The sequence below is a fragment of the Amblyomma maculatum genome, chromosome 11 (assembly GCF_055883805.1).
Source record: "Amblyomma maculatum isolate TAMU_Amacu chromosome 11, ASM5588380v1, whole genome shotgun sequence".
Lineage (NCBI taxonomy): Eukaryota > Metazoa > Arthropoda > Arachnida > Ixodida > Ixodidae > Amblyomma > Amblyomma maculatum.
Window position 1 is genome coordinate 36873620 of NC_139354.1, and position 27889 is coordinate 36901508.

General features: G+C 45.9%; 1 protein-coding gene across 1 annotated transcript in view; it reads right to left on the bottom strand.

The window, feature by feature from the left end:
• LOC146173514 (phospholipid-transporting ATPase ABCA3-like) overlaps positions 1-25674 on the bottom strand; it is a 109870-nt gene extending 84196 nt beyond the window's left edge. Inside the window, exons 1-5 of the mRNA XM_084585212.1 lie at positions 25377-25674; positions 19957-20271; positions 17500-17588; positions 12764-12913; positions 4531-4774 (exon numbers count right to left, since the gene is read on the bottom strand). Of these exons, the coding sequence (XP_084441338.1) occupies positions 4531-4774; positions 12764-12913; positions 17500-17588; positions 19957-20271; positions 25377-25674 (1096 nt within the window). The remainder of the gene's footprint in view (positions 1-4530; positions 4775-12763; positions 12914-17499; positions 17589-19956; positions 20272-25376) is intronic.
• Between the last annotated feature and the right edge of the window lie 2215 nt (positions 25675-27889).

A 27889-nucleotide genomic window follows, 5' to 3' on the forward strand; every position in this document is an offset into this window, starting at 1 on the left:
CTTCCCCTGATTATGCCCACAGCCGAGCAGGTTTACACTAAGAACTGCGACCGGCTCGGATGTGCACAGAATCAGGTGATGGTCAAGGCACTGCCTTTGGCTGAGCGCGAGAATGAGATGAAGCGTTAGTTTTATGGCTGCAGTCTGCTGCTTCCATTCGCAAGCAACATCGAAAAAAGCTTGAGAACTCCTGTTGTCTTGCAAAGACGGCGTTGGAGTTGTCAGAAAAAAGTCATTAACATGTCTCGCACAGGTGATATATATGTACGAGTGACAACACGAACTCACACAGAATCTCCCGGCAACTCGAGTTAAATGCTCTTGTCAGCGGTTCCCCTGGAGAATCCACGCTCTTGTTCATGCGTTTTACTGCTCGCTTAATCACTAAACCCTTAATTGGTGCCCTGTGATGTTTAACGTTTTTATTAGCAGTCAGTAATTAGTGATCATTTACATGCAATACGAGCTGTTATATATATATATATTGTTACGGACGACAAGAAAGAAGAAGCGGGCAGTGGCGCGGGCAGGAGCGCTCGCGCTAGGCCCGCGAACATTCATTAAACGTCATCTATCATCGCCATCGGTCATGTTCTGTCTCCTGTCTTCATCGGCTTGCCGCTTCGTAACATTTGGTTGGAGGTGCGGGGTACGACATCCCCATCCTCGCCTTGGAGCATCGACGCCATCTTCAAGCCGGCACCATCACCGAGGGCCCAGGGACATCGCCGAGCAGCTTCGCCCCAGCCCTTTCAAGCCCGGACCTGAACAACTACCACCGCCCAGCCCCCAGCCCGGACCTGAAGACAAGAAGAACAGACATACCAATCAGAACCAAGACGAAGGACCCGAAAGACCCAAAAGACCCGAATGACCCGAAGGAACCGAGGGACACGAACACGCAAGCCCCGCCCAAGCTGCCCGACGTAACCTCGAGCCATCGGTCCCATGGACTCTGGTGACGGATGGTTGACAGCTCCAAGGGAGGCGGATCATCCACGCATCAGACATCGTACCGGCAAGCCGTTCTACTCTTCCTTCTTCCTCTTCTTCAAGCATCTCGACACGCCCATCATCATGCCATAAAATCATTAACATCGCTAAACTTCCTCGTCCACGATCGGGACGATCGCTCGGTGGCCCCGGGTCATGTTACGGACGACAAGGAAGAAGAAGCGGGCAGTGGCGCGGGCAGGAGCGCTCGCGCTAGGCCCGCGAACATTCATTAAACGTCATCTATCATCGCCATCGGTCATGTTCTGTCTCCTGTCTTCATCGGCTTGCCGCTTCGTAACAATATATATAATATATATATAACAGCTATATATTGGAGGCATAACTATGCCCCGGCGCCGACGACGCCAGTGTAATGCCCAGAAATAAGTTCAATGTGCACACTTTTGTGTTTCAGGGGGGCTTGAGTGCAAACATCCATATATATGAGGCTCGCATTAGCCAAGAAAAATTGCAGGACTGCGCTTATGTCTGCAACTTTACAGGATGGTTTTCAGTAACTGCGTTGTCCTATCCGTCCCTATTATCATCATCAATATGTCTACTCTCATCATTATCATAGATATGTACATCATTATTAATCTTATTAGCTGCATCGTCATTGCCATCGCTACTATCATACTGATACTAGACAAGGACAATTACGATCTGTTTCTGACGAGTCCGACGTGGAGTAGTGGTTTGCGCTCTCGGCTGGGGATTGGAGGGATAGTTCAGCGAAAAACGTAGCGTTAAGACAGGACTAGGGAGACGAGGACAAGACAGAGCTACAACTTACAACTTATTGGAATTGTACGACGAAAAAAACGTCCCATCATTAAGCAGCAATACGCCTGCGCATACCTAGAAAAATTGATAACACTCTTCATTGGCAATCTAAAACACGAAAAAAAACTTCGAAAATCTAACAGTTATCGCTCATGATGTAAGGTGTAACCTTAAGTACGTATTAAAAGCTTTTTTTCTTTTTCCATAAAATAACCTGATGGTGTACTAATGCACGTGTCACTACTGCATTTCGCAATCTCATGCGCTATGTCTGACTATGTCTGACCAACTGGACCCACAGTATACTCTGTTAGATTGGAGGGATAGTGGTTCGATTCCCAGTGGAGGCAGATTTACGGTCAGCGTCAGAAGACAGTCTCCTTTCGTGCGCACATTTTCCTGCTAACATTTTCTGTCTACACCACCACGAGCCAAGAAAGGCTCCTTAACATACGGACATGCCCATATGTCTCGAACAAATGCTTTGCGAAAGCGATTACCGGGAACTCAAGCTCAAGTTTCGTCGCTCGACTGCCATGGCGCATTTCTCTCGTGTTGACAGATCGAAAACAGACGATAGCTTTGGAGCAGACGCTCCGCTAGCTTCTGTGAACGTATGTCTAACTGATGGAGCGAGGCGGCATTTTAAGGCGAAAGCCGTTAATGGCTCATGCGGTCGTGGACAAAATGTGTCCCGCTTTTGCGGCTTTCTGATTGGCCGAGGCGGGATGACGTCATAGAGGTCTCGACCAATCTCAGAGCATCACCACAGTTCGCGCGAATGCGTCTTATATGGCCATGTGGCAATCAATGATCAACATCTAACTAATTATTTATTTAACTGCAAATTTTTGACCAATAAGGTAATGTAAAAATAACAAAATAATAACTAAATAATTACTTAAGTAATCAAACAATTCCGTACCTAATTACTATTCGTTTAGGTAACTCAATATTAGTTACCATAATTAACCAATACTTATTAATTAGAGTCAGTTGCGTAGCTGAAAGCGGCACTCAGGCTTTCGCCTTTTACTACACTAGTCGCTAAAGTTTCTCGTAATTGTTTGCAAAACTGAAGCGCTTCCGCCGAAACAACACACTGCTACGAAGTAGTGTTGTGTCGTGGGCGTCCACAAACGCCCAAAAAGACTACTATAGGATGAGGCCCAGGTGTAGAAGTATGCTAGCTTAGTAAACGGTAAGCTTCTTAGTAAGGCATATTTTTACACCTAAGGGCCTCGTGCCGAGACCTTCCGTGTCATTTGCAGAAACAAAAAGGGCCGCGGTCCCCTTTCTTTGGAAACTCAGATATGTCACCAGTTGAACAAGTTTGATTGAAGAGGTGTCGAAAGGGTATAGTCGTTTAATGCCATGCCTACAAAATGAAGAGAACGCGGGATTGTTTTGCTTCTCTCTCCACACCTGTGACTTGTTTTGCCGTTTCCCTACGTTCTCTCCCTGCTTTGTGAGCACTCTGAAATCCACCAAAAAAGTGTCAGACAGGTGTGAAAGTTCTTTTGAGTGACACCTGCCTTTTCATTTCTTCAGCGACGGTTAAAAGGGTGGAACGAGCATTTTGACTGCAAAACAAACGTTGATCAGGGGCTAACTCTTAAATTTTCCGAAACATATCGGACGCGTTGTACAGAACAGTACGCCTTGATCGACACCACTCACACACAATACCCCATTTGCGGAACGGGTTTTACGAGTGGAAGGCTTACTAACTGCATCAGATATGAAGCGCTAGCATAGCACCAGAACCAAAAAGAGGTGATGACACGAACAGTACGACTGCATACGCTGAGCTTGATTGTCATATGCCTGCACAAACCATGCGAGCCGATTGTGATCCCCTGCAGCGCATACCCCCCCCCCCCCCCCCCCCCGGCACGCGCTTCCTAAATATTACCAGGCTTTCTTGCCTACAAGCATTTTCCTTGAGCAGAAACACCTCTATCACTTCCTTTACTTATTCTTTGCAACAATGAGCTCCTTTAATGTCGCGATAAAGTAAACCACACATATGTATATACGTCGCATGCATGTTACAACGGATAATAAAGGTCAATGTGTATGCCGCTTCATTTAGTCATGCCTTTGTATATTTTAAATGTATTAAATGCGGTTATATAGTTACGTAGCGGAATCACCTCGATTTGCACGCCCTGCGCGTTGTCGCTCACGCGGGAAAGGCATTTCACGGTAACATATTACTAATTGTCTTCAGTCGCCTGATCTATATATAGCACGGATGTGATTAACAAATTCTTCCTCTTTAATTACGTTCGTTTCAGAGAAATGCGGGGCCGTCTGAACGATCTTCAATTCGCAATGCTGGCAGTTTATCGCGAGGCACCAGCGCGAGACGCACAAGGGTGCAAAAGAAAGATTGTTGATTTATTGATTTATAGGAAGGGAAGGTGCGGTAACTATCTCACTTGTTTTGTGTGGACATCTCCACCACACCGTTAGGGAAGGGAGGAAGGTGGGAGTGAAAGTGGAAAGATAGAAAGAGGAGCCGTAGTGGAGGGCTACAGCGGCCGGCACACGCGGCGAGAGGAGCGGCCACCCATGGCTTCCAAAATCTGGGGTGATCTCGAAGGCTATGAATTAGCGTCTCAGTTTGTACTATTCTCTAGCAGGTGGCACTGTACATCAGGAACGGCTAGGAATGGCAGCAATCAGTGATGCTTGGGGCACCTATTGTACTAAAGAACTGCCCATATTCACGCCGATGCTTACCCTGAGGAAACACCCATGCGATCATTACGGCGAGCAATGTGTGGCCGATGTGAAACATGACGAATGAGAACCCCAAGAGCGAAGGGTCGATGTCGTGCGCGTACGAGGTCACATTGTCGGCCATCTTTGTGACGTACATGGCGGTGACGGCAGAGACCCCTTCGGTTACGGCGTACGCCATCGCAGTCAGGAAATGGCCCGCGATGAGCTGGCCTGTGGAGAGTCCCATGACACCCTGCTGGTCCTGGAAAGCAAAAACGCCGCAGAAAGTGGCCACTGTAATGAAGAAACAAAACAACTCGAATAATGCGGTGTTTAGGAGAAGGGAGTAAATGTAAAAAAGGCTGTAAATGTAAAAACAATGTAAAAGAAGATGGGACAATGCATGTCCCAGCGAAAAAATCCTATGAGTCACAATAACCTCATACAGATTTCTCATACTAAACTCATATTAAACTCGTACAAATTTCATATATTCTCATACAGATATCATTCATCTTATGAGATTTATATGAGATTGCATGAGATTTGTATCAGTTTAGTATGAGATTAGTATGAGTTTAGTATGAGAAATCTGTATGAGGTTATTGTGACTCATGCGGTGTTTTCGCTAGGGGTGACTAATCAAAAGAATAATTATGAATTATTATCAGTTATTGATTTCATTATTAGCAATATTTGCGTGATTGACAGATGTCAAGGAAATTTTCTTTACACACGAGGTGTAATTGTCAAGGCAGAAGGCCTTCGCTCCTGCTTATTGATGTAGACATGCAGAGAGGTGGCGTTTTGAGCGATATTGTGCAGCGCGTGTGAATTGGTGCGTCTTCTGTCAACATTATGGAAATTCGCGCTTCAGTGGATCCACTGCGCCTATGCCTGGAAACGCATTCGTCACAAAGGCATCCGTTGTAGAGGTCTATCTCCTGCTGCAGCAGCCGTCATCGGCGCTTCGGCGCGGACATGGTTGCTATAAAGCGCACTTGCCCTTTCCCTCATTTCTGTCACACTGTACGTAATAGAGGTTCTATTACTCAGATGAATTGAGATGATGGGGCAGATGTTGTCGCGGAGCGTCAGACTCAGCTGGCATCAACAGAGCGGTCAACTTCGTCTTCAGGTGCAGCGTAGCCCCGGAGCATCCCTGTGGCCGAAGAGGTGATGATTAGCGTACTGTAGTTTCTCCCCATTAGAGAAGGGGCCATCCTGATGACTTATGAGGCAGAAAGTACAGGAGAGTAGTCTCATGGCTTCAATGGGTTAAATGAGATGGGCTTTCTTGCCGCACCAGCGACGCAAGTACAAATAGGGCTGCACGGCGAGCTCAACTGTGTAAATGACAGGAAACATTCGCTGAAGGAGTCAACCTCCTTCAAAAGCCCGGGAATTTCGGCATCCACCCAGAGCAACAACAGGGAGCCTAGATAAGAACCGTATGAGTCACAATAACCTCATACAGATTTCTCATACTAAACACATACAAATCTCATACAATCTCTTATATTTCTCATACGTACTTTGAATGATATTTGTATGAGATGATATGAGATTTGTATGAGTTTATTATGAGAAATCTGTATAAGGTTACTGTGACTCATAGGGTTTTTTCACTAGGGAGTCGGATGCATATGACGAAGTCTCGTTGGTTTTAGCAATTTAAAGACTAATATTAATAAAATTTACCGGCGATTACGCTACTTCCTAATGCGAAATTTGAGCTCAGCTTATCAACTGTTTCAGCTTCTCGGTAGATTGAGGCAAAGAATTCGAGCAAAGACGTACCATTACAGACATTAATTTTGTTTCCCAAGGACGCGGGATCGAATCCCGGCCTCAGCGGTAGCTTTTCGATGGAGGCGAAAAGCTAGGCGCCCGTGTGCTGTGCGATGTCAGTGCACGTTAAAGAACCCCAGGTGGTCGAAATTTCCGGAGTCCTCCACTACGGCGTCTCTCATAGCCTGAGTTGCTTTGGGACGTTAAACCCCATAAACCAACCATTAATTTTGTTATTTTTCACACATATTCCTTCTTCAAGAAGCCTTCTACTAACAGTTACTGAATGTGATGACAGACGCTTTGTGATCGGAGAACTAGATGGATATATGCTCGGCTTGTTGCATGAATGCCTGGTTCTCAAAGACGAGGTACATGCAATTATTTCGCGAGGTTGTGACAGCCATGGAAGACATTACGAGTGAAAGGAACGGGATGTTCTCTCTCAAAATTGGTAAAAAATTCCTGTTTGTCTTTATGTCAACATTAAGTCCCACTACCAATATTGGTGTGAATCGATGGGCGGTTAATGCGAGTCACAAGAAGGGCGGTTTGCAGTGACGATCGGTGCACGTGGCTATGCCATTGGGCTCGGGCGGTGCATATATCGAAGTCCGTGCCACCGAGCCGGCGCGTTGTTTGCCGCCGCACAGGGGTGGCAATGGAGGAGGAGCGAAGAGAGCAATTAAGTTATCGGGAGGCAGCGCGTGGGCGCACAAGAAGGTTGCGCGGCGAAAATATAGCAGCGACTGTCTGATGCCGCTTACGAATGCTGCTAGGGAGTCTAGCGAACGTGGTTCTGCGTTTCGACTTGGGTTGCACGCACCGTATTTCGCTGATGCCGAGCTATCGCTTCGGCAACTGTAAAACACGGCTAGCAAGAAAAAGACACTGTAAGAAAAAGAAAAGGAAAATGCACGGGCTCGCTATTGGCTCTGTAGCTGAGCCACATCCGCTGCACTCGTGCGGACAGAAGAGGAAATAGAGAAGAAAGAGAAGGTGAGAAAGATACGCGCGTAGCTACAGCCGTCGTGGGTGCGATGACGGCCTACAACAGATAACAATTAAGTGGCAAGCTAGCCATGCCGCAAGCGGCGTCGACCATCCCGTCCCAGCCCCGCACGACCAGGAACCGCCACCCTTCACCACCTAACGGTAGTTAGTGGCTGAACACAACTAGCAAGGCCGGGGCTCGTGACGCACGGTTGCGGAAGGGTGGCTGTTCCTGGCTCTACGGGCCTGGGACGGTTGGTCAACGCCGCTTGCGGCGGAGGATAGCCAGCCACCGAATTTTTATCTGTTGCAGGCCGTCATTGCACCCGCCACCTCTTCGGTGGTGGACGACGGCTGTTGCTGCGGCGCGCGTCTTTCTCTCCCTCTTCTTTTTCTTTCTTCTCTATTTTCTTTTCTGTCCGCACGAGTCAGCGCACGTAAAGATCCCCAGGTAGTCGAAATTACTCCGTAGCCCTCCACTACGGCTCCTCTTTCTCTCTTTCTACTTTCACTCCCACTTTCTTCCCTTCCTTTACGGCGTGGTTGAGGTGTCCACGAAAAACAAGTGAGACAGTTACCGCGCCTTTCCCTTCCTATAAATCAGTGAAGCAGTGGAGGTGGCTCAGCTACAGAGCCAGTTGCAAGCCCGTGCATATTCTTTTCATTCTTCCTACAGCCACAACAACAAGAGATACCGTGCCTTTCGTTTCCTATAAACCAACACACAAAGTCAGAATGGGACTGTTGCTCTGCGGTGCACGTGTCAAATTCATAGGAAGGAAAGGCGTAGTATCTATCGTACATTTCTGTGGGCACCTGAATGGCGCCAGGCACGCGCGCAGCTAGAGCAACGCTCTACCCAAGCGGCGGAGCTGGTTACGAGGGACAATGACGACGCCGCGAAATGCAAGAATGGGTGGCAAAGAGCTGCGCTTTAATAATAAAGAATTCAGGGTTGCCTCCTCTGGGAGATATCTCGCCGAATAGGGAGTATTGATACAGTTTATAGACCTCATCTAGAGGGAAAGCTGGTGCCGCCATCTTTGCGCCCACCATGGGCGCTCTAAGCATGAACCGGAGTGCTATCTAGTGCGGAATTACCACTTTTGGCCAATAAAGTGAAGCAGAAATAAACGTTCCTCTGCAATAAAAAACGTCCTACCATACAAAATCATGGCTATAAATCAGAAAAAGCGAACTGAAAAACATTTAAGTGAAAAGTTTGTCCAATATAAACTTTCGTTCCCATTGAAAAAGCTTTGCACGTTATGAAAACCAATATTTCGCACTTACGGCGCATGCTTTTGAAGGAAATATTAAAAGTAAATAATTGTTTCTCAAGCATTTTACGAAGTTCCTAAGGCATTTTCGAAAACAGAACCCTTTAATGCCGTCGTCTGCTTCTGCGTTTCCCTACTAAGTGTTTTTACGCATCGTGTTCGCGCCTATAGAAGCAGGTATGTACATTCAGAAAATGCTTTAAAGGAGCACTGCACCTCCAGGCAAGTACCTCCACGGACAGGCTTATGATGCTGGGAATACACAATGCATTAGACGAAATCATTGAGGCAGCACTAGCTACAGAATAATGAAGGCTAGAGAAAAGTAATGATGGAAGGAACATACTCAGAGAAATAGGTATGCAACCGAAGGAGTACTGGGACAAGAAGAGGAAATAAGAGGGGAGGACCTGCAACGGATCCATATCCCCCCTTTCCAAAGAACATGCACCCTGAATATAATAAGCAAAGACGAGAGAAAAGGGCAGAAACATAGACATGGAGATTCGAGGCAGAGAATACAGGTAGAATTGCATATGTAGAAGCTGCATACTGCGGCAAAGGAAAAATGAATGCAGTCGTAGTCAATGGTAAGCGAGAAATGGTAACCGCAATATCTATAAAAGCAAGACCGATACAGACAGCGAAAGAGGCTGCTTGCTCAGACCGAGGTAATATACGTAGTGACGACAAAAACGCAATCAGGAGCTACACTTCAGGAGTCATAGCGATGACCGCGGGTAGAATCCTCGTTCAGAAGCAAATAGAAATAGACGTCACTCTTTTGGACGCCATCCCACGCATGCGTGCCCAGAAACGAGGTGGCACACAAACTAGCCCGATATCTCGCACACCGGGCTGAAGGAGTGTCACCGAAGCAAGGCAAACAACGGTATCGGATTAACTATAGCGAAATAACAACGCACTATACACTGAGCAGGAGGGTCCTACCCCCACAAGACCCCACGCGAGGCAAAGAAGGCGTAGCATGGAGAAAGCTACATACAAATACATACAAGAACCTAGTTCTAGTCAACCATATATGGCCGGAAACGCGGTCAGACCTATGCCCATTATGTAAGGAAAGAGAAGAACTAGATTTCATAATATGGGAATGTGCAAAGTCACCAGGCAGGGCTAGAAATATAACTAAAAACAGCTGCGAGACCCTTCTGCGAAGCTCAGATTTAAGAACCCAAAGAGAAGTTGTTCGACTGGCCGAAGATGCCGCCGGGGTCCAAAAACTACCTGCTTGCAACTAAGGCGACTGTCCCACCTTCTGGGTCTAACCCTCGAAGAGGGGGATAGCCACTGTGTTGGACAAATAAAAGTTCTCTCTCTCTCTCTCCGGAATGAGACATCAAAGTAACGTCTCTCTGTGTACCCGCAAAACTCCGACTGTTCCGCGGCACGTAGCGCTCCGGCCCATATCAGCGCTGCCATGGTGGTTGAAGTAGAGCGCTGCTAGCTTTCCCTCAAGGTAAGAGTAGGAAACTCTATGGGAGTATGCACCTACGTCAATGTAGCGGCCATTTTGTGATACATGTAGCACGGCGAAAGGCTGCAAGCATACTTAATCCCCTTGTCATCGCTTGCTCTAGCCTGCACAACTGAGGCTGCGCTCTGCACCACAAAATGGCGCCCGTGACATCCCTTGAATACATCCTATTGGCGACTTTTCGAGGCGTCTGGAGACAACCAATTAAGTTGTCTACTTGGCAATTTATGGCGACTTCTTTCGGTAACAGTTCGCAGAACATCGCGCTTGCTCAACGCATCAATTTCACTTCCAAATCTAATCATTTGCGATATGAAGACTGTCACTTTAAAATCTAAACAGCTCCTGAGTGGAGATTAGTGGTGCCACTGACAGACTGTCACGGTTAAGCGGGGTTGGGAAGAACATGAAGCTTGTCAGTCACGCTGGAAAAAAGTTACGGAAGAGAACGAGTCCCCCGTGGCTATCCTCGCAATAAAGTTCGGACTGAACCTTCGGAACACCGCCAGCTCTACAAATGAATGTCCGCGTGAAATAGGGCAAATATTTACCAGCAATATCTACACCCTAGTATCGTGTGCTGGTATATGTCGTGTGCGAGGTTTTGTTCTTGTTGACCTGTTTGCTTCATCATGTGATTTCTAATATCTTATCTAGGAAGGACTTTTTGTTTCTTGTCATTCGTCATAGGCAAAAAAGAAGGAAAGCGTAGCAGAGGGCGGCAGAAAATTAGGCGGGCGGAGGAGGTTAAGAAGTTCGCAGGGGTCAAGTGGATGCAGCTAGCACAGAACCGGGTTAATTGGAGAAATATGGGAGAGGCCTTCGCCCTGCAGTGCGTATAGTCAGGCTGATGATGATGGTAATGATGATGATGATGAAAATGCTCATCTAGACATTTTGATATTGCTTATATTAAGCAATGCGGTAACATTTCTTTGTTTATTCTTCGTTTTCCACAGTATATACCGAAGGATATAAGAACATTTAGGCTGTTCACTTCAGATAAAAATTTCCACACTTCCCGCCTCCCTATGGGACGAACAAATGCCTCGTGTTTAAACCATGCTAAACCCTGTTAGGCGACGCGACAGCGCTGTTTGTTTTGGTTATGCTTATATTTAGACATCGCCGAACATGGTTTTGCGATTAAATTGCCAAGTCTATATGAAGCCAAGGACGCCGTAAACTACAAGTGCCAACACGTGATGCTGTAGCTGCCGTCAAAGGTCAAGTGGTGGTTCACCATGCGATACCATGGATAAGCTATATAACTAAAAAGTAAATTCTGGCTCGTTGAACGTCAAGCGGCCTGCCAGGTTGTCATTGGCTGACGTGTGGCGTAGCGAAGCTTTTGCTTCAAATGGGACCGCGATAACTATGCTTCGTTTCTGATGCCTCCCTCCAAATTGGCCTTCCGAGCTGTCTGCGCCCGACCATATGTCCGGTTTCCCATTACCAAACCGGCTTGGCGCTTGGCAACGTATTTAACTATGATATTTCACATAACTTGACGCATAAATAAAGTCGCCCACATCTTGCGCAGTTGAATTGAAAGTGTTTGCGGTTTTCTATATACTGCAAGTGACTGCTCATTGGAGGGTCAAATTCTAAAGCTACTTTGGTCATCTGATGAGAAGAGAGGACTCGCTGGAGAAAGATTTGATGTTGGGAAAGGTTGAGGGTCGCCGGAGAAGGGGTAGGCAGCGAACGCGATGGTTAGATGGCATCCTCGAGGCACTGCAGATGAAGTTATATGATGTTAGGAAGATAGTGAGAGACCGGAAAGCGCGGCGTGACATGGTCCATAGGGTCACGAAGAGTCGGACACGACTGAACGACTGAACTGAACTGATATACCGCAAGACTTTTTTTTTCAGAGGATAAACTCATTATTACAGGCATCAGAGCAAAATAAACTTGAAAATTGCAACTTTCTTATGCCATGGCAGCCTTTTTGGCGACTGAGTGGAATGTTTGCTAGAGATGGCGATATTTTTGGTGACTGAGCCTTCGCCTTGCGTAGTTCGTGGCTCTTACATTAAGTGATGACTTCTGTGGGACTGTGCTTCGGTATTGCACTAATAGCCGAAATGCATCATCATTGAAGCCCTTCAGAATGCGTCTTATCTCATCGGCTTCTCAGATCTGTGCGTTCATTCGCCTGTATAGGTCGATGGCAGCCGAACTCCTTAAGATTTTGCCGACCTGCTGAGACCGCGCATGATAGCACTGTTCGGCGCGGAGTTTTCTGAGAGCCGGATGGTCGAATACTTCTGACAAACCTTTTGAAAACAGACTATGATGTCACGTGCTACGTCTAGGGGTTCCGATATCACAGATTTGCTAAGGCAATCAGAAAACCACCTTGTTTTAGTTAGGATTCCTCGATAATTGGCTGCATGTTATACGGGAACCTCCACGCTGTCATGTTAGAATTAACTTTCTTCCGTTGTCATACCTGATACCTACACATGTAGTAAAGATATCTCGGTAACAAGACAAGTCAACTGGGCTATTCTGAAAGCGTCTTTTGCAAATGCGTCGAAAAGTCATTGACGAAATCATTGCTACAGGAGTTTCAACTCTAATTACTTTCCTCGCACGATGATGCTTATCCAATTTTACTTCTTTCCGAATTAGAGCGTTATATTTAAGTAACAAGTGGGTAACGCAGTGAAGTTCCACTCACCGCGAGGCCAGAAGTGAACTCATACCCCATGCTGCTAATCCTGATCAAGAGCGGAACGAAGAAACCGGTGTAGAGCGTCGGGAAGAAAGTAAGCAGGTACTTCTGCTTGACTGATTCAAACACCCAGCCTGGAAGGTGTTCCACTGTTATCTGCAAGGAGAAGAAAAAGACTAACATCGGCTGAAATGCGTGAGCCACGAATCGCTCTGGGCGTTTCTTCACTTGCGAGCCGATGAAACTGGCAGTCATCTTGTGGAGACATGTCAGCGAGTTAGGTCTCCGTAACTTACCGCTCGTTTCTGCTACCGACAGTGCCTGGGAGAAGCTCGTGTCACGAGTTATAGCAATGGACATGACTGACATTATTAAATGCGAATTTATTCCTACTGGTACAGGAGCGAGTAAAAAGGAGTAGCCCACCTGACGTATCACAAGATCGGCGAAAATGACAGCGCGTGTCTCTGCGGTTTGCAAAGAGGCAGATAACGTTAGTGCCGTGTCGTTTCCATCCTCAAGTATTAGTGAGGTTCAGTGACCTGTCACGGCCCAGAAAAATTATTTCTTCTGTTTTACCATCTTTTCTTTCTCTTCGATAGGGGCACAAATTAACAAAAAAAAAGGAGCCATCATTGCTCATGATTATAGAGTCAAAAAGAAATGACACTTGCGCAGTGACATCAGGTCTGCACTCGGCCGCTCTGGCGGTGGCACGCTTGATAAGGATTACTTCCTGCCGTCCCAACCTGTGCTACGAAAATGGAGCTGCCGATAGCCTTGTCTGTGGGTCGCGCGGAGAGATATCGCAGCTCAGGTGGACAGTCGATTTGGCTGCTTTTACGCGCGACTAGTACTTTTGTGTCATTGTTTTCCAAACAATATCGATCCATACAACGATAAGTGAGGTGGCTTGACCAGTTGTGCGCAAAAGAAGCAAACCACTGTCTGAAATCTAACGACATGAGCTTGTATTTTCTATAAAACATTGAACCCATTACGAGACGAAGCAATTTCGCAAGGATAGGCGGCGACCTTCATATTCGCAGTTGTATGAGCTGCCGTTTTACATAGGCTAAGTAAGTGCATACGCTATTTTGAAGACCCGCCAGCATGCTGCTTCTGTTTGCTGCAGACGATGTATTATTCCTATCACTTCCTAGTCACTACGGTAGAGTCTGGAGTTATTTCAGCAAAAATGTCCTCGAGGCACTTAGATCTCTCTGAAGTTCGGTAAGGCGAACGTCTTTCGTGCGACTCTGCACTAATTGGGCGCGTTTTTACTCGTTTGCTTTCATTGTTATCTTTTGCTGCTTTTTGTCCTTTTTTTCCCATTTTTTTTTGCAAAATTTCGATGTCCGTAGCTGTTTTGACGTCTTTAATCTATATCGACGCCCTTTTCTATTTTGACGTTTAAATTATTTTATCGGCACTCATTACCTAAATAATTATGCCATATCAACAAAGTTTTGCAGGTAAATTTTTTACCCTCTACACCATACCACCGTACTTTTATTCATCAATCAATTCCTTTCTCGACAATGCCAGTTTGACGTCCTCCGCTGACGAACAAATCCGGTCCACACATGAGCCATAAACATGAGCCTTAACATTTCACCTACATTAGATAATTCTTGCCACCTGCGTGAAGTTTGATTTGGTCACACACACAAGCAGGCAGGCGAATGCGCCTTTTAAAGGAAGCGAGGCGTGAGCAATAAACAAGGCATCCCCTTGCATTTAGGCAGCCGCGAGGCCACTTTAGACAACACAAAATTCCCCCAGATAGACATAATCAGCGCGCGGTGCCACTGTAGAGCCTATGCTCTCTCCCGCCACACCACCCCAAGAGACTGCAGCGGGCGCAATGAAGAACGCAGATGAAGAGGGTACAGCCCTTGTTCCACTGTACAGGTAAGGCGCCGCGGCGGCTTCGTACCAGATCAGCGCCGCAGAATTTCGCCGCTAGCGCTGGAGTGCGCGCTGCCATCGGGCGCGATCACACGAATAACGTAGTTCGGGCCGATGTTAATCGCAGTTGCAAAAGTGTAAGAAAAACTTTCTCCTTGAAACGTTCGTTATCCTGCATGCTTTGGCTTTCTTTCCTGACGTCGTTGAAATTTATTCTAAGACCTTTTTCTTATCAGCTCTCTCTCTAAGTGATATAATATAGATAGGGTTTGCCTTTTCGGTTTTAAGAGAAAACCCCGACAAAGGTACGCCGAAAGCATTTTAAAAGGGTCAGTTTAAATCGAGAAACGTCAGTAAGTATTCATGCAGGAGAAAATTACAACAGTGTTCAATCCAGGAGTGTGATGTGAGACAGGGGGATTGTTGGTTTAAGTACAGCGGTTGAAGGTTTTTGAGGCATTGTTCATGGTCTCACGAATGAGGAAAGAATGGCAGCCGTGCTTTCCGACTCTCATAGACATATCAAGTGTCCGAGGAGGGGTGCCTGCGTCAAGGCAGAATTTCGAGGGGCAAAGGAGAGACGAGCATTTGCAGCTCAAGTGCTTTCAGGAAATCGCGAAGACCAAAGCCCACAAGTTCCTTGCCACGTGGAATTTCTTAGACACAAGCCGAGAGAAGTGCAGCTGTTTATTAAGTGATTTGGTTTATGCAACAACGTGCGAATTTGTTTTACATGTGCGTTTCGTCATAACGCAGATATTCATCAATGCAGTATCATTTTCTTCCTGGAGCTTAGCTATATATACGACCAAATGTACAGTGCATAAAACTGCATAAAACAACATGCAAGAAAAAGCCAAAATGAATACTACGTCACTCTTAAAAGCAAGCGGATGCCTCTTATCTCCCGAAAAAAACAAAAACATAAACAAACAATATTTCCTCAGCAGAAAGTAATAATAGCTAAAAAAAAAAACGGAAGTTGTGTTTGCCAATAAACACCGAAAAACGTCAGCCGAAATCTCTGAAAATAAAAACCAAAAAATCCAATCCTTAAGTATACCGCTCACCCGGCGCTCTCACCATGGGGAAATGTACTATGAGTTTCAAGCAAAATGCGAAAAGCAGAGCGCGTGGAAGATGGTGCTGCTCAGGCAGTCTACCTGCCACCTTCAGAGATAGGCGCGCTTTTGCGGTTTGCGATATTTTTGCTTTTTTTTTATTGTTTGTTTCCTCGTTGTGCCACTGAAGTGCCACATTCATTCTTTTCAGAGGTGGTGTCTTGCTCAGCGCGTTTTTGCTGGCGGCAGCGGCTGTTGCCTTCATGGGTGAAGCGAACGCTCTTTGCTGGCTTTCCTGCAGCACTTCCATTTTGCTTCCGTAATTGCGCTCGCTTCATAAGGGGCACGAAGGCAACAGCCATTGCCGGGAGCGAAACCACGCTGCCCCAGTCACCGTCGCTGGAAATACTGAATGCACCACTCCAGTGGCACCACGAGAATATGAATGTAAAACGGTCATAAAATTGGAACAGCGCGTTTACTTGTGATAACGACCGGCAGACTGCCTCAGTTGGACCTTTTTCGACGCGCTGCTTCGTTCGGATTTCACTCGACGCCGATACTACAGAATCTGTAAAAAATACATAGGCCGCGGTGTTCGTTTCTGGATCTTGCCGCTTGGCGCGTAATGCACCAGGAATAAGGGAGTAATTACTCATTGACATCCACCCAAGCGCAGCCAAACGGCTGCAAAGGAAAGCTATACAGCTTTCTCAGAAACTTCGTAGTTAAAGAAAAATTCGTCCTGATCCGGGGATCGAACCCGGCACCACCGCCTTTCCGGGGCAGTCGCTCTAAAGACTGGGCTAACCAGGACGGTCAACAAATCAGATGGTAGGGCGAGAGCGAATTGATCTATAACTCGAAGTGGGAATGGTGTTGGTCAAATATTTAGGGCAATCCCCCAAGGCGGAGTAGGTTTCTAATAAGGGAGTAATTACTCATTGACATCTACCCAAGTGCAGCCATAAGGCTACAAAGGAAAGCTATACAGCTTTCGCAGAAACTTCATAGTTAAAGAATAATTCGTTCTGATCCGGGGATCAAGATGAATCCTCCCCCCCTCCCCCCCCCCCCCCCCTCCCCGTCAGGACGAATTTTTCTTTAACTACGAAGTTTCTGGCAATGCTGTATAGCTTCACTTTAAGTCGTATGGCTGAATGCGCTTGGGTGGATGTCAGTGAGTAATTATTTCCTTATTAGAAATCTATTCCACCTTCGGGGATTCCCCTAAATATTTGGCCAATGCATCACGAAGCATTCAGATCTGTTCTAAGATGAGAAGCACTCTCTTCATTTAATAGACTTCCATGAACGTTGCACAAGAGCTTTAGTCAAAATTCTTGGGTGGTTTATTTTTGACAAAGGCTGTATATCTACAGTGATTTGCGAGGAAGTACTTTTCAATCTCGCTGAGAGCAGCACTTCTATTCCAGTCACAAATGTCCCCGCCGGGGGCGTTAATGCGACGGGTGCGTTCAAGCATGGAAATGCCGTGGAACCCCGTTAATGCGAAACCCCGGTTTATAGGAGGTGGCATCGATTTTACGTCATATTATATATTATTACATATTATGTATATTATGGGCATGCAGCTGGACCGAGCTATCATTTACACTAACTCCGCATTACCCCAAAGAAATTCTCTCCTCCTTTCACGTCGCAGTTATCCACATTGGACAACACGAAAGCGTGATAACAATAGGGTTCCAGCCGAGGAAGGTGAGGTAGGGCATGAAAGGACGCATGCGCAAAATGCGATCACCTCACCTTAGTCAGGTTTCCAGAGAAGTTCGCAGCTTCTCTTCTCAGTTGTTTGTGCGCCTGCTCGATGACGTACTGATACCTGGCGGCCGTCACTGAAAAGACAGCCGCAATTATGCAACTGGTTATGTTATATTTTTTGTTATATAATTCCACAATACTGCAGACGCTCATTTAGGTCCAACCAGGAAGAGCAGAAAAGTACAATCACTCAATACAAGTATAGGCTACATTAGTAAATAAAAGAGAACAATAATAAAAGTGCCTTATATAGTACATATATATAATCCAAAATAGCTGATTAAGTGCATTGCTAAAATCAGCAGCCGATATCATTCGCAGAGGCAGGGAAATCCATTCGTTAATAGTACTCGAGAAAAAAGACAAAGAAAATTTAAAATCTTTAGTATGCGCGACATATAGTGCTAAGTTGTGATCATGATGACGACGGGATATTAAATATATTAATGATATTGTTGTCGACAGCATGACTGTAATGGGACCCATCTAAATGCACGTTGTAATTATGATATTGACTATTGATATTGTAGGAGTGCGTATGGTAGCTTTTTACGTACATGTTTATTTTTCCTTTGATCAAATGACAAACGAAAGATAAGCAGATAGTCGATGTGAAAAGCAACAGAAGCACACGCTAGAATGGCAGCGTGCAAATAAGGGGCACTCAAAAATAACAACTGAGGGACCACCGGATAAAGTGGAAAGCATGCACCCTTGACTCCACAAAAGTGTCACTATAATGTAACTGAAACTTTGAAGAAAATAAGACAATAACGCCTAAGACCATTCGGCTGTGGTGAGGGAAGAACTAATACGTGAAATAGCCACGATCACGAAAAAAGGTACGCTGTAAGGGCGGTAGACAAAATCGTTTTCAAGCAGGCCATACAACACATGTCGGTGCTGCCTTTTTTTAGCGCTGTGAATGTTAACATGAAATACGCGCTGGTCTGACCCATTCCACAACTATAGGCAGCTGAGAAACCTATTGTGTAGAGGGTGACCAGAAAGCAAAGCAAATATTCAACAATTAAAAAAACAGACAGCAAGGAACTTGGGCCTTCTCACACACATGCGGGGACAGGGAGATTTCTAATGAGGAGAATATTAACAACTCAGCTGTGTGAGTACTTTTCACAATGGCGATAGAGCGGCACGCTACAGTAATAACCTGAAAATATGTTCCTTTATTAAAATATGTATTTCTGTGCACTTCTACAAACACCACGTCAAGCTTCACTTTCTGAACCATTTCTATTTTTCTGTGATTTTAACCTAGTGAAAAAACCTTATGAGTCACAATAACCTCATAAAAATTCTCATACTAAACTCATACTAATCTCATACAAATCTCATATCTCATTCTAAACTCATTCATCATATGAGAAATATGTGACAATTAATGAGATTTGTATGAATTTAGAATGAGAAATCTGTTTGAGGTTATTGTTACTCATACTGCGTTTTTCACTAGGGTATGTCCTCCTCGGTATGCCTTCAGACCATCTTATGTAAACGTGGAACTGTTTACAGCCTTACAGGGACACTAAAGCAATTTCACCCAATTATGACTGTCGCTGAATTTTGTCCGGCAGCAACAGACGCAATTATCACATAGAGAAAAGTCTATCAGGATCATTGCACACAGGACTCCCTGTCACACAGCTTAGAGGCGAGCGAGCCACGTTAGGAAACTTATTAATAAAGTTTCCCCCGCCATCTTCCCACCTGGCTATATTCCCAACTTTTTGCGTCCTCACCGAAAAGGACAGGTCGTCATCCTGACGAAGCGAATGACGGTGTTGCGCAGTCGCTAGGATCACTTCTAAAACTACAATTGGCGATCAGGCACAAAATTAGAGACTGACTGAATACCGCGATCCTTTTCCATTATGCGCTACCATTGGCTCCACTGAGCGTGCGCACATCGTCTTGAGGGTGCCAGATGGCGCCGCCTGCTCACCTGTGGCACGTACGTCGATACCAATGAATCTGTGCGCACTGGCAGCACGTGGTAGCGGCTTACGCTAGGGGATTGCGGATAGTGCTATAACTCTGTTTGCCAGAGGTGGCCACACCTGTATGCTTTGTAATATTTTGTCGCTTGCAAAATTCCGTTTTACCGGACGGTTCTCTGTCGATACTGAACTCGTTCACGGATCGCCTTACTATACATTAGAGAGATTTAGCATAACGTGATCCGCGATCCGCCACCGTGACCCTCTATCGCTCGTGGGCGGGGCGCACAAGCTGTTTGGTTCCGATGCGGCAGGTCAATGTGCCGACATCAAGTATGTGGCGCTATCTATCGGCATCAAAGTGATCTGGGCATGCGCAATGGAACGCGCGGTGGCGGATCACGGTAGCGGATCGCGGATCACGGTGTGCTAAATCTCTCTATTATAATACATTCAAAATAACCGGCAGCCCACTATTACGTACTGAAACCTCCTTCCCTCGCCGGGATTTCATCCACGAGGCTCTCAGTTGGAAATGCGTGCACTGGCGCATAGACGGTGAACGTAAGGTTGAAATCGTCGTCGGCCTGCCCGCCTAGAGCCACGCATAGCGGCAAATAGTAGAACGAGGTGGATCTGGAGACAGCAGTGTCGTTTTCTTCCACTGCCAAGTGGTCGCTCACAGCGTAGTCGTCCGTGTGAGAGATGTAGCCTCTTTGGATGAGCTTCGCGCACACGCTGGCCACCTTGTCAGACTGGTTGACGAACAGGTACTTCACGTGCGCGCTTTTTGGTGGTACTGCATGTCCGAGATTTGGTGCAAGGAAATAATCATAGATATGCCATGAAATGCTCAAATGTTCAAGTGGTGAAAAAGAAAGGAGTTTTCATAACATTTTTTTTTGTGTCAGAATTGGCAGCGAGAAAGTTGCATTCAGAGGTGATACCGGTGCCACCTCTGTGAGCTGCTGTAGATTCCGAATAGCACAGCTCGACACCATCTATCACGGCCGTGGTATAAAGAACTGCCGTATATTACGAACGTGGATTGTAATACCATCAAATTATGCATCAGAGCAATTACACTGCATCTCAAGCGCCAACGAAGAAGTATAGAACGCGCTGTGTAATTGGTGCTGGAAGTTATATATATAGTGGCTGCATAGGAGCCATAGTTCTGTATAAAGAATGTAACAAAATTAAATTCCCATAAAGAAAGGAGTTAGGCAAGGAGACACAATCTGCCCAGTACTATTCACAGCTTGCTTAGAGGAAGTGTTCAGAGACCTGCAATGGGAGCAGTTAGGGATAAGGGTAGATAGAGAATACCTCAGTAATCTGCGGTTTGCTGATGACATTGACTTGCTAAGCAACTCGGGGGATGAACTGCAAATAATGATTGATGACATAGACAGGAAAAGTAGAAAGGTAGGCTTGAAAATCATAATGCAGAAGACTGAGGTAATGTTTAACAGCCCCGAGAAAGAACAGCAGTTTACATTAGGTAGCGAAGTACTGGAAGTAGTAGGCGAATATGTCTACTTAGGACAGGTAGTAACCGCAGATACGGACCATGAAAAGGAAATAACAACAAGAATAAGATTGAGATGGAGCGCATTTTGCAAGAACTCGCAGATTCTGACTAGCAGTTTGCCGGTATTGCTCAAGAGGAAAGTATACAACAGTTGCATTTTACCTGTACTCACCCATGGGGCTGAAACGTGGAGGCTAACCAAGAAGGTTCTATTTAAGTTGAAGACAACCGAGAGGGCTATGGAACGAAAAATGGTAGGGGTAACATTAAGAGATAGGAAGCGTGCCGACTGGATCAGAGAAATAGCTCAAGTTACCGACACTCTAGTGGAAATTAATAATAAGAAATGGACATGGGCAGGACATGTAGTGCGAATAGAGGATAACCATGGTTGCTGAGGGTAACAAACTGGATTCCAAGGGTAGGAAAGCGTAGCAGGGGGCGGCAGAAAGTTAGGTGGGCGGATGAGATTAAGAAGTTCGCAGGGGTCAAGTGGATGCAGCTAGCACAGAACCGGGTTAAGTGGAGAAATATGGGAGAGGCCTTCGCCCTGTAGTGGGTATACTCAGGCTGATGACTATGATGTGTAATTGGTGCACAGTGGAAAACTTTACGCACGAATTTTAAACTGCCTCCCCCCCCCCCCATGACACTTAGAATTATCTGCACCGCACCCGCTTCTATGGCTCAGCGGATATGCTGACGCAGGTTCCATCACGACCGCGGCGAACCCAGACGATCAAAATTATCCAGAGGTCTCCACCAGGGCGTCGGTAATAGGTCGAATCACTTTGGGGCATTCAAATTCTTAACTGATCCAAACATTTTTTCTGGCCACCGCATATGGCGTGCAACGTCCAATCTCTAAATATGAGCCTAATTATCATACTCAAGGTGTCTTATCGGCGCCGTATGAGCATTTTCCGACAGACAGAAATAGATAGACACGGTGCAAGAGTCCCGGCATCGACTTTTTGGCTTGCCTCTGTGGTTGGTTTTGTTCGCCGCGTGTGTTGAGGTAACAGTAGGTCGCTTCTCAAATTGTTTTTCAGGTACATATGGAGAGACAGGAAAAACAGAGTAGAATGGAGGAACCTATTGATTCAGCCCACACTTCATCTATCACATTTAAATCTGCTGAAGTGCCCGGTTTAATCTACAGCCGTGTGGCATTGATGATGCACTGGATGGCTTCTTAGTTCATCGCTGTCGTCGCGCTAATGAATCGCACACTGATGTAATTAAACAAGCTTGACAACTGGGCTAGTTGGTACTGGTTCACCTTAAAACCAGCCAAAAGATGCAACGCAAGACACGAATGCTACATTATCGAGAGAAATGTTGTTCAATGAAAGAAAGGAATCGGCACACGCGTGCGCGCTAAACCCCAAAGCAGTCCTTTCCCTGCTTAAGGTTTCTTTTCGCGCGCATCTTCGCGCTAGTGTCTTCTTTCGCTTCCATCATTAAATAAAGTTTGAGTTGTTAGTATAGTCTTAGGCTCGTCTCTTCTCCTGTGCTGTTTTCCGGCTGGTTTTAAGATTATACAAGCACTGACGAAGCCATTACGCGCGAAGTACAAACGTTATCTCAATTTCAGGCATTTTACAAAGATCATGAGCACGCTGGCCTACCATTGGGTGCCGTGAACACCTCAAGCATACCGTACCGTTCAACATTATGCGCGTAGAAGTCTCGCGGCAGAAAGCGCAACGAACTGAGCTTGAAATACATAGAAATCTTCGTCAAAGGGTCCGCATTCAAGAAGGGCACATCGCCTAATAACTTCCTTTTACAGCAAACAAAAGGTGTACTTTGTGAACAGCATGAGCTGCGCGTCTTTTAAGGTTTAAGAGGGGTATCCCGGGAGAACCGTAAAGCATGCGGGAATGAGCAACACTGGTAATGAAGCACTGAAGCCAATCCAATACGCGGAAGGAAAAGCGCAAGCACCAGATACATTGAGATGTGTGTATTTTTCCGACGCCCTCGGACCTCGTATTTTTTTTTTTTTTTCAAGATGTGATTGTGAAATTCGGTTAACCACTCGACGAGCAAGCCTCGCGTGATACAATGGCTACCCATGGCTCCACCGAGGATTATGCATCTTGCATGCTTGACATGCCGAAAAAATACGTCACAGGTTATTAAGATCGTAATGCTCAGCCTGTAGTGTATACGCAAACTAATTCCCAAAGTACCCCAGTTTCAAATAATTAGAGATAACTGAGAAAACTGCTCCGTTAGAATGCGAAAGCATTAGCGTTGGCGAGAATTTGGTGGCTACTAGTCGACGCCTTTATACATCTGTTTACTTGCTACGTTAAGATTCGACCGCCACTCTTCGACCTCCGGTGCTACCACTCGACGATGTATATTTTCGTCATGACACATGTCATGACTCAATACTTCTTGTTCTCATGACCAATGGCTCAAGACTCATATGAATTATGAACATGACTTGACGGATTCATGTCAAATGACTAAGGACCCATGACTCGATGATGCAGACCTTTATCCCATGGCATGTAACTCTCATCCGGGAATTGATTGATGACGTCACTTGGTTATGACGTCACTAGGGTTCGGACTTCCGGTGCCTAGATAGGTTATTGCATTATTAACAAAGGCGCGCTGTCACATATTAGAACGTTTTTCTATTATTCTAGCATTCGGTAAAATAATACTTCTTTGTCGCCAATATATTTCTTCTTTTCCACTGCATTTCAGGCCCCCACATTATTATGAGGGGCGGGCGTCACGATCCCAGAGGCTGTCCTGCATCTCCACATTCGACAGAAGCGGGATCTTTTCGAATGCGCGGTTAAGTTTAGGGTGCCACTTTGATCATTCTGGCCCCCTTACGCTACCACTGTTTGTTGTATCTGGAATGTATCTCGGGTGCAGTTCTATTATCCTGGTAAATATTTTGACTGTAACATCACTGTCACCTGTAATGTAAGGGAGCGTTGTTTTGAGCTGCGGTCGTTATGAATAGGGGCTGGACTGTATTTTTTGGACTGTATTATCGCTAATAAACCAGTCTACGTCGTGGTATGCGTTTGCGGATCACAAACAACAATGAAACGCAACTGGACAATTACCGCTACGTAACGCGAGGCTCTAGCTCTATAACAGCTCTCTTTTGTTGCACTGAATATCACGATTGGTAATCGCCGTTTGTCAATATATCTGGTGCAGTACGCGCGACATGTTCACCATGCTGTCACTCGTGACGTTGATGTTTTCGGACTATTCGGCGTAGGGCTTCGCAGCGACGTCATGTATGACGTCAGTTAGTGCTAGCTAACCAGCTTGAAGATGAGTTGGGCCACTACTAACGACGACGCAGACCTGGGAAACAGCAATCAATAAAAGCAAAACTCTTATAATATAGCTGTATTCAATTGATGTTACTTAGCCATTCCCTCACCCTAGCAGTCTTATCTCGCTTACGAGAATAGCAGTGTGGTAACAAGTACTGGTTTAGGTCGCGGTTGAGGTTAAGCACAAAGCATAAATTAAATGCCCAGGTAAAAAGTCAGGTCACATGCTCAGCCGCATCAGGCTAAGTTACACCGCTATTAATTTGAATCATGGTGCGAGGTCACATGATGGCAATATCACGAAACTGCTCAGCGAATCGCAGTGACTGCGTGTGATGTTCAACGGTGTATATTTTGTATTTCACCATGCCATATGGAATGAGTTGCCTCAGCTGGCAGCTCATTGCAACTCAGCCATGACGTTTGACCTCATAACGTCACACAGCCCACCGAGCAGTCAGTGTTGCCAGGCACTACCTGTCAGATGAAAGTTCGTCATTTTTTGAAGTTTCAAACGAGGGGGGCCAGAATCTCATTGGTTGCTAAACCACGGGATGGAGGTGGGTAGAGCCGTATAGGTTATTGTGACAACGTTTAAAGATGTCATTCACAGTGATTACATGATTAAATTGAAAAAAGAAATGCGGTACTCTATCTTTCTGAGTACCAGTCGAAAAAAACTACACAACCCTCTTAAAAATGACAGAACTTTCTGTAGTTCTGTCGTAAACTTTAGATAGTTCTGTAGTTTTAGAACATTTTTCTTTACGTCTGTTGTTCTTCCTGTAGTATTCTTCTGTTGTCTGTAGGCCTGTAGTACTTTTCTGTTGTAGCTACAGGAAATTCTGATGTTTCTACACAAACTTCTGTTGTAGCAACAGGTTTGTTGTCAAAAAGTGCACAGAAATTTTGTCCTAACAAAACAAAATTTACTGTAGGTTTTCCGACTGGGAGCAGATAGAAAGCCACGGCTTCACAGGGAGCATGGTAGCAATACAATAGCGAGAATCCGCCCTTCGCAAGCATTGGCCGCCTTACGCCACGAACCTTTTGAGCCGGTCTGCTGGCGCTTCTCAATGTAGGTCATGGCGGTGCGCATAAGCCTCTCGTTGCCGATTCCTCCGGGGCCAAAGAGCACTTTGCTGGGCATTTTGGGTAGCAGCCTTGAGTCGGCATCCTGCTGCCTTGACTCCTGGCTAAGGGGAGCCACGGGTTCCGTACCGCGTAGGGAGAAATGGAAGAAGAGCGCCACGTACAGCAGCTCGAAAGCCGTCCAGAAGGGGTGTCGACGTACCGCTTGCACGTACAAGGTGCGCCACAGGAAGGTGGCAACGTTGTGACCCATGTCGCCGCCACTGGGATGGTTAAAGAAAGTCTCAGAGAAACAGGAGGCGTTTAGTCCAACAGGAGGCGTTCGATCAGCTAGAAAGATTTGGGTGGTGCTGCCGATAGTCGGACGTCAGTGTCACCCGTGTAGTCCTGAAAAACGAGCAGGAGCGTCAGATCATCAACACTGTTACTATCGTCAGCCAGTAAGCTGCACCCAGTGCTCGACAGTCGCCCTCCCATGATGTAAAATGCGGCGTTTCAAAGATGCACAAAGCAAGCGCATAGCGTCTAGAGCACAAGTACTTCCCAGATGGGGTTGGGACAGGTGGGTCACCGCCGCTTGCGGCGGGGGCCAGCCTGCCACAGAAGTTTTATCTGTTGTAGGCCGTCATTGCACCCGCCACCGTTTCGGTGGTGGGCGACGGCTATTGTTGCGGCGCGCGTCTTTCTTTCCCTCTTCCTTTTCTTTCTTCTCTATTTTCTCTCCTGTCTGCACGAGGCAGCGTAGGTGGCTCAGATACAGAGCCAGTAGCCGGCCCGTGCATTTTCTTTTCTTTCTTCCTACAGCCACAACAACAACAACAACGTCTAGAGCACGAGCTGCCCACTTTGTCGCTGCTCTTGTCTTTAAAGGGCCGCTTTTTTAAGCATCTCAAACTAAGTGGTTCAAACTTTGACCAGTATGTCCCGTATGTTCCCACTTAACCCTGTATACTGTTCCGAATCACCCTCGCAAGCTTCCCAATCCAATCCGGCCACTGCTACACTTGATTTTTTTTGTGCAATTTATTCCTCTAGCCTAAGGGACCATTTGATATCAGGGGTAAGATGTCGTGAATTCAAATTTGTTCCTTCAGCATACTTTCTCTATCGCTCAAAGGGCAATGCATTAGGTCAAATTACTGTGCGCAAGATAACATGGTTGATTCCTCGGACTAAGCAATAAATACGGAGGATGAAAACTTTGTAGACAGCTGCGGAGCAGCAAGGCATTGGTGTGCTGCATGTTTTTCTTTTTTGAGCGCTCGACTCGTATTTCTGCATGTCCTTTGTTACCGTTGTTTTTTTTTTCAATGGCGCGGGCTGCAGGAAAAATTGAGGGAATAGTCATCAGGAGACGAAAATGGCGGAAAAAAGGAAGAATGCGTTTTATTTTCTCCTGTGTTTTCTCCGTATTTTTTCATGAAATCAAGAACGTAATTAAAACCAAATGAATTCCTCTGCAAAGTGATTGTAATGCAATGTCATTTTTGGCGGAGCAGAAATTAGTAGTGTAATTTATTAGATTTTTGCGGTTTTATAAAAAGTAATTAACAAATTTATTTTAAGTAATATTTAAATGTGATTTTTCATGTATGTTACGCTGCCATTTGGGATGTAGGAAGCCCCTTCCCCGGTTAATGAGTTAATGTGATAGGTCAGCAGCCTAGGATTAACTATAGCCATCGCCAAAGAGTGTTCACTGTCCATTGACATCAAAACTTGCCAGTCAGGTTTTCTGAAACAGAAGCTCGAGGCTTAGAATCTGCGAGTCGATATTCTCCCCTTCGAATAAAGAAATCGGCTCAGTGTTTCCGGAACGAAGGAGACAAGTACAGGACACTGGTCTGCCGCATCCTATTTTTTCTCAATTTATTAATTTTAACAATCTGTATACGTGTACTTGGGAAGCCTTTAGGTGACTTTATGCTTCCAAACACAGTGTGCTTCGTGGCTCCGTCCTCATCGAGTGGCGAGCTGTTTCTAAATGTGGTCGACACAAAACAGTTGGCTAGTAATTCCGTGTTCTAGACCACCTGGAGAGATGAAACGGTAGGCTGGGCTATGCTCCAGATCTCTGTTAGGGTTCAGAATAATTGCCATGACCGCTACTTTTCTGACATGTCTCTGCTACCTGCATTACGAAGAACGTAATTCAAGAACAATGTATATGAAGCTGCGCCCATCCCCTCTTCTTCCCCCTTCGTCTTGCGCCTGTTCTTCACGAAGATAAAAGCGTGGTGTCCGCGTATCCATTAAATCTACGGCATGACTGCATGGTGGTCGGCCGTGACGTTAAAATCACCAAAAGCCCCCTTCGAGGTTAAATGCCCTGAGAACACAGGAACGAGGGCCAAAGAGATTGTGCCTACTTACGTGTACACCGTTGAAACACCGGAAGCCTCGTTTCTTTTTTTCTTCTCCGCTCGTGCACCACTCGCACGTATGTTTGCACGCACCAGACATTGGAC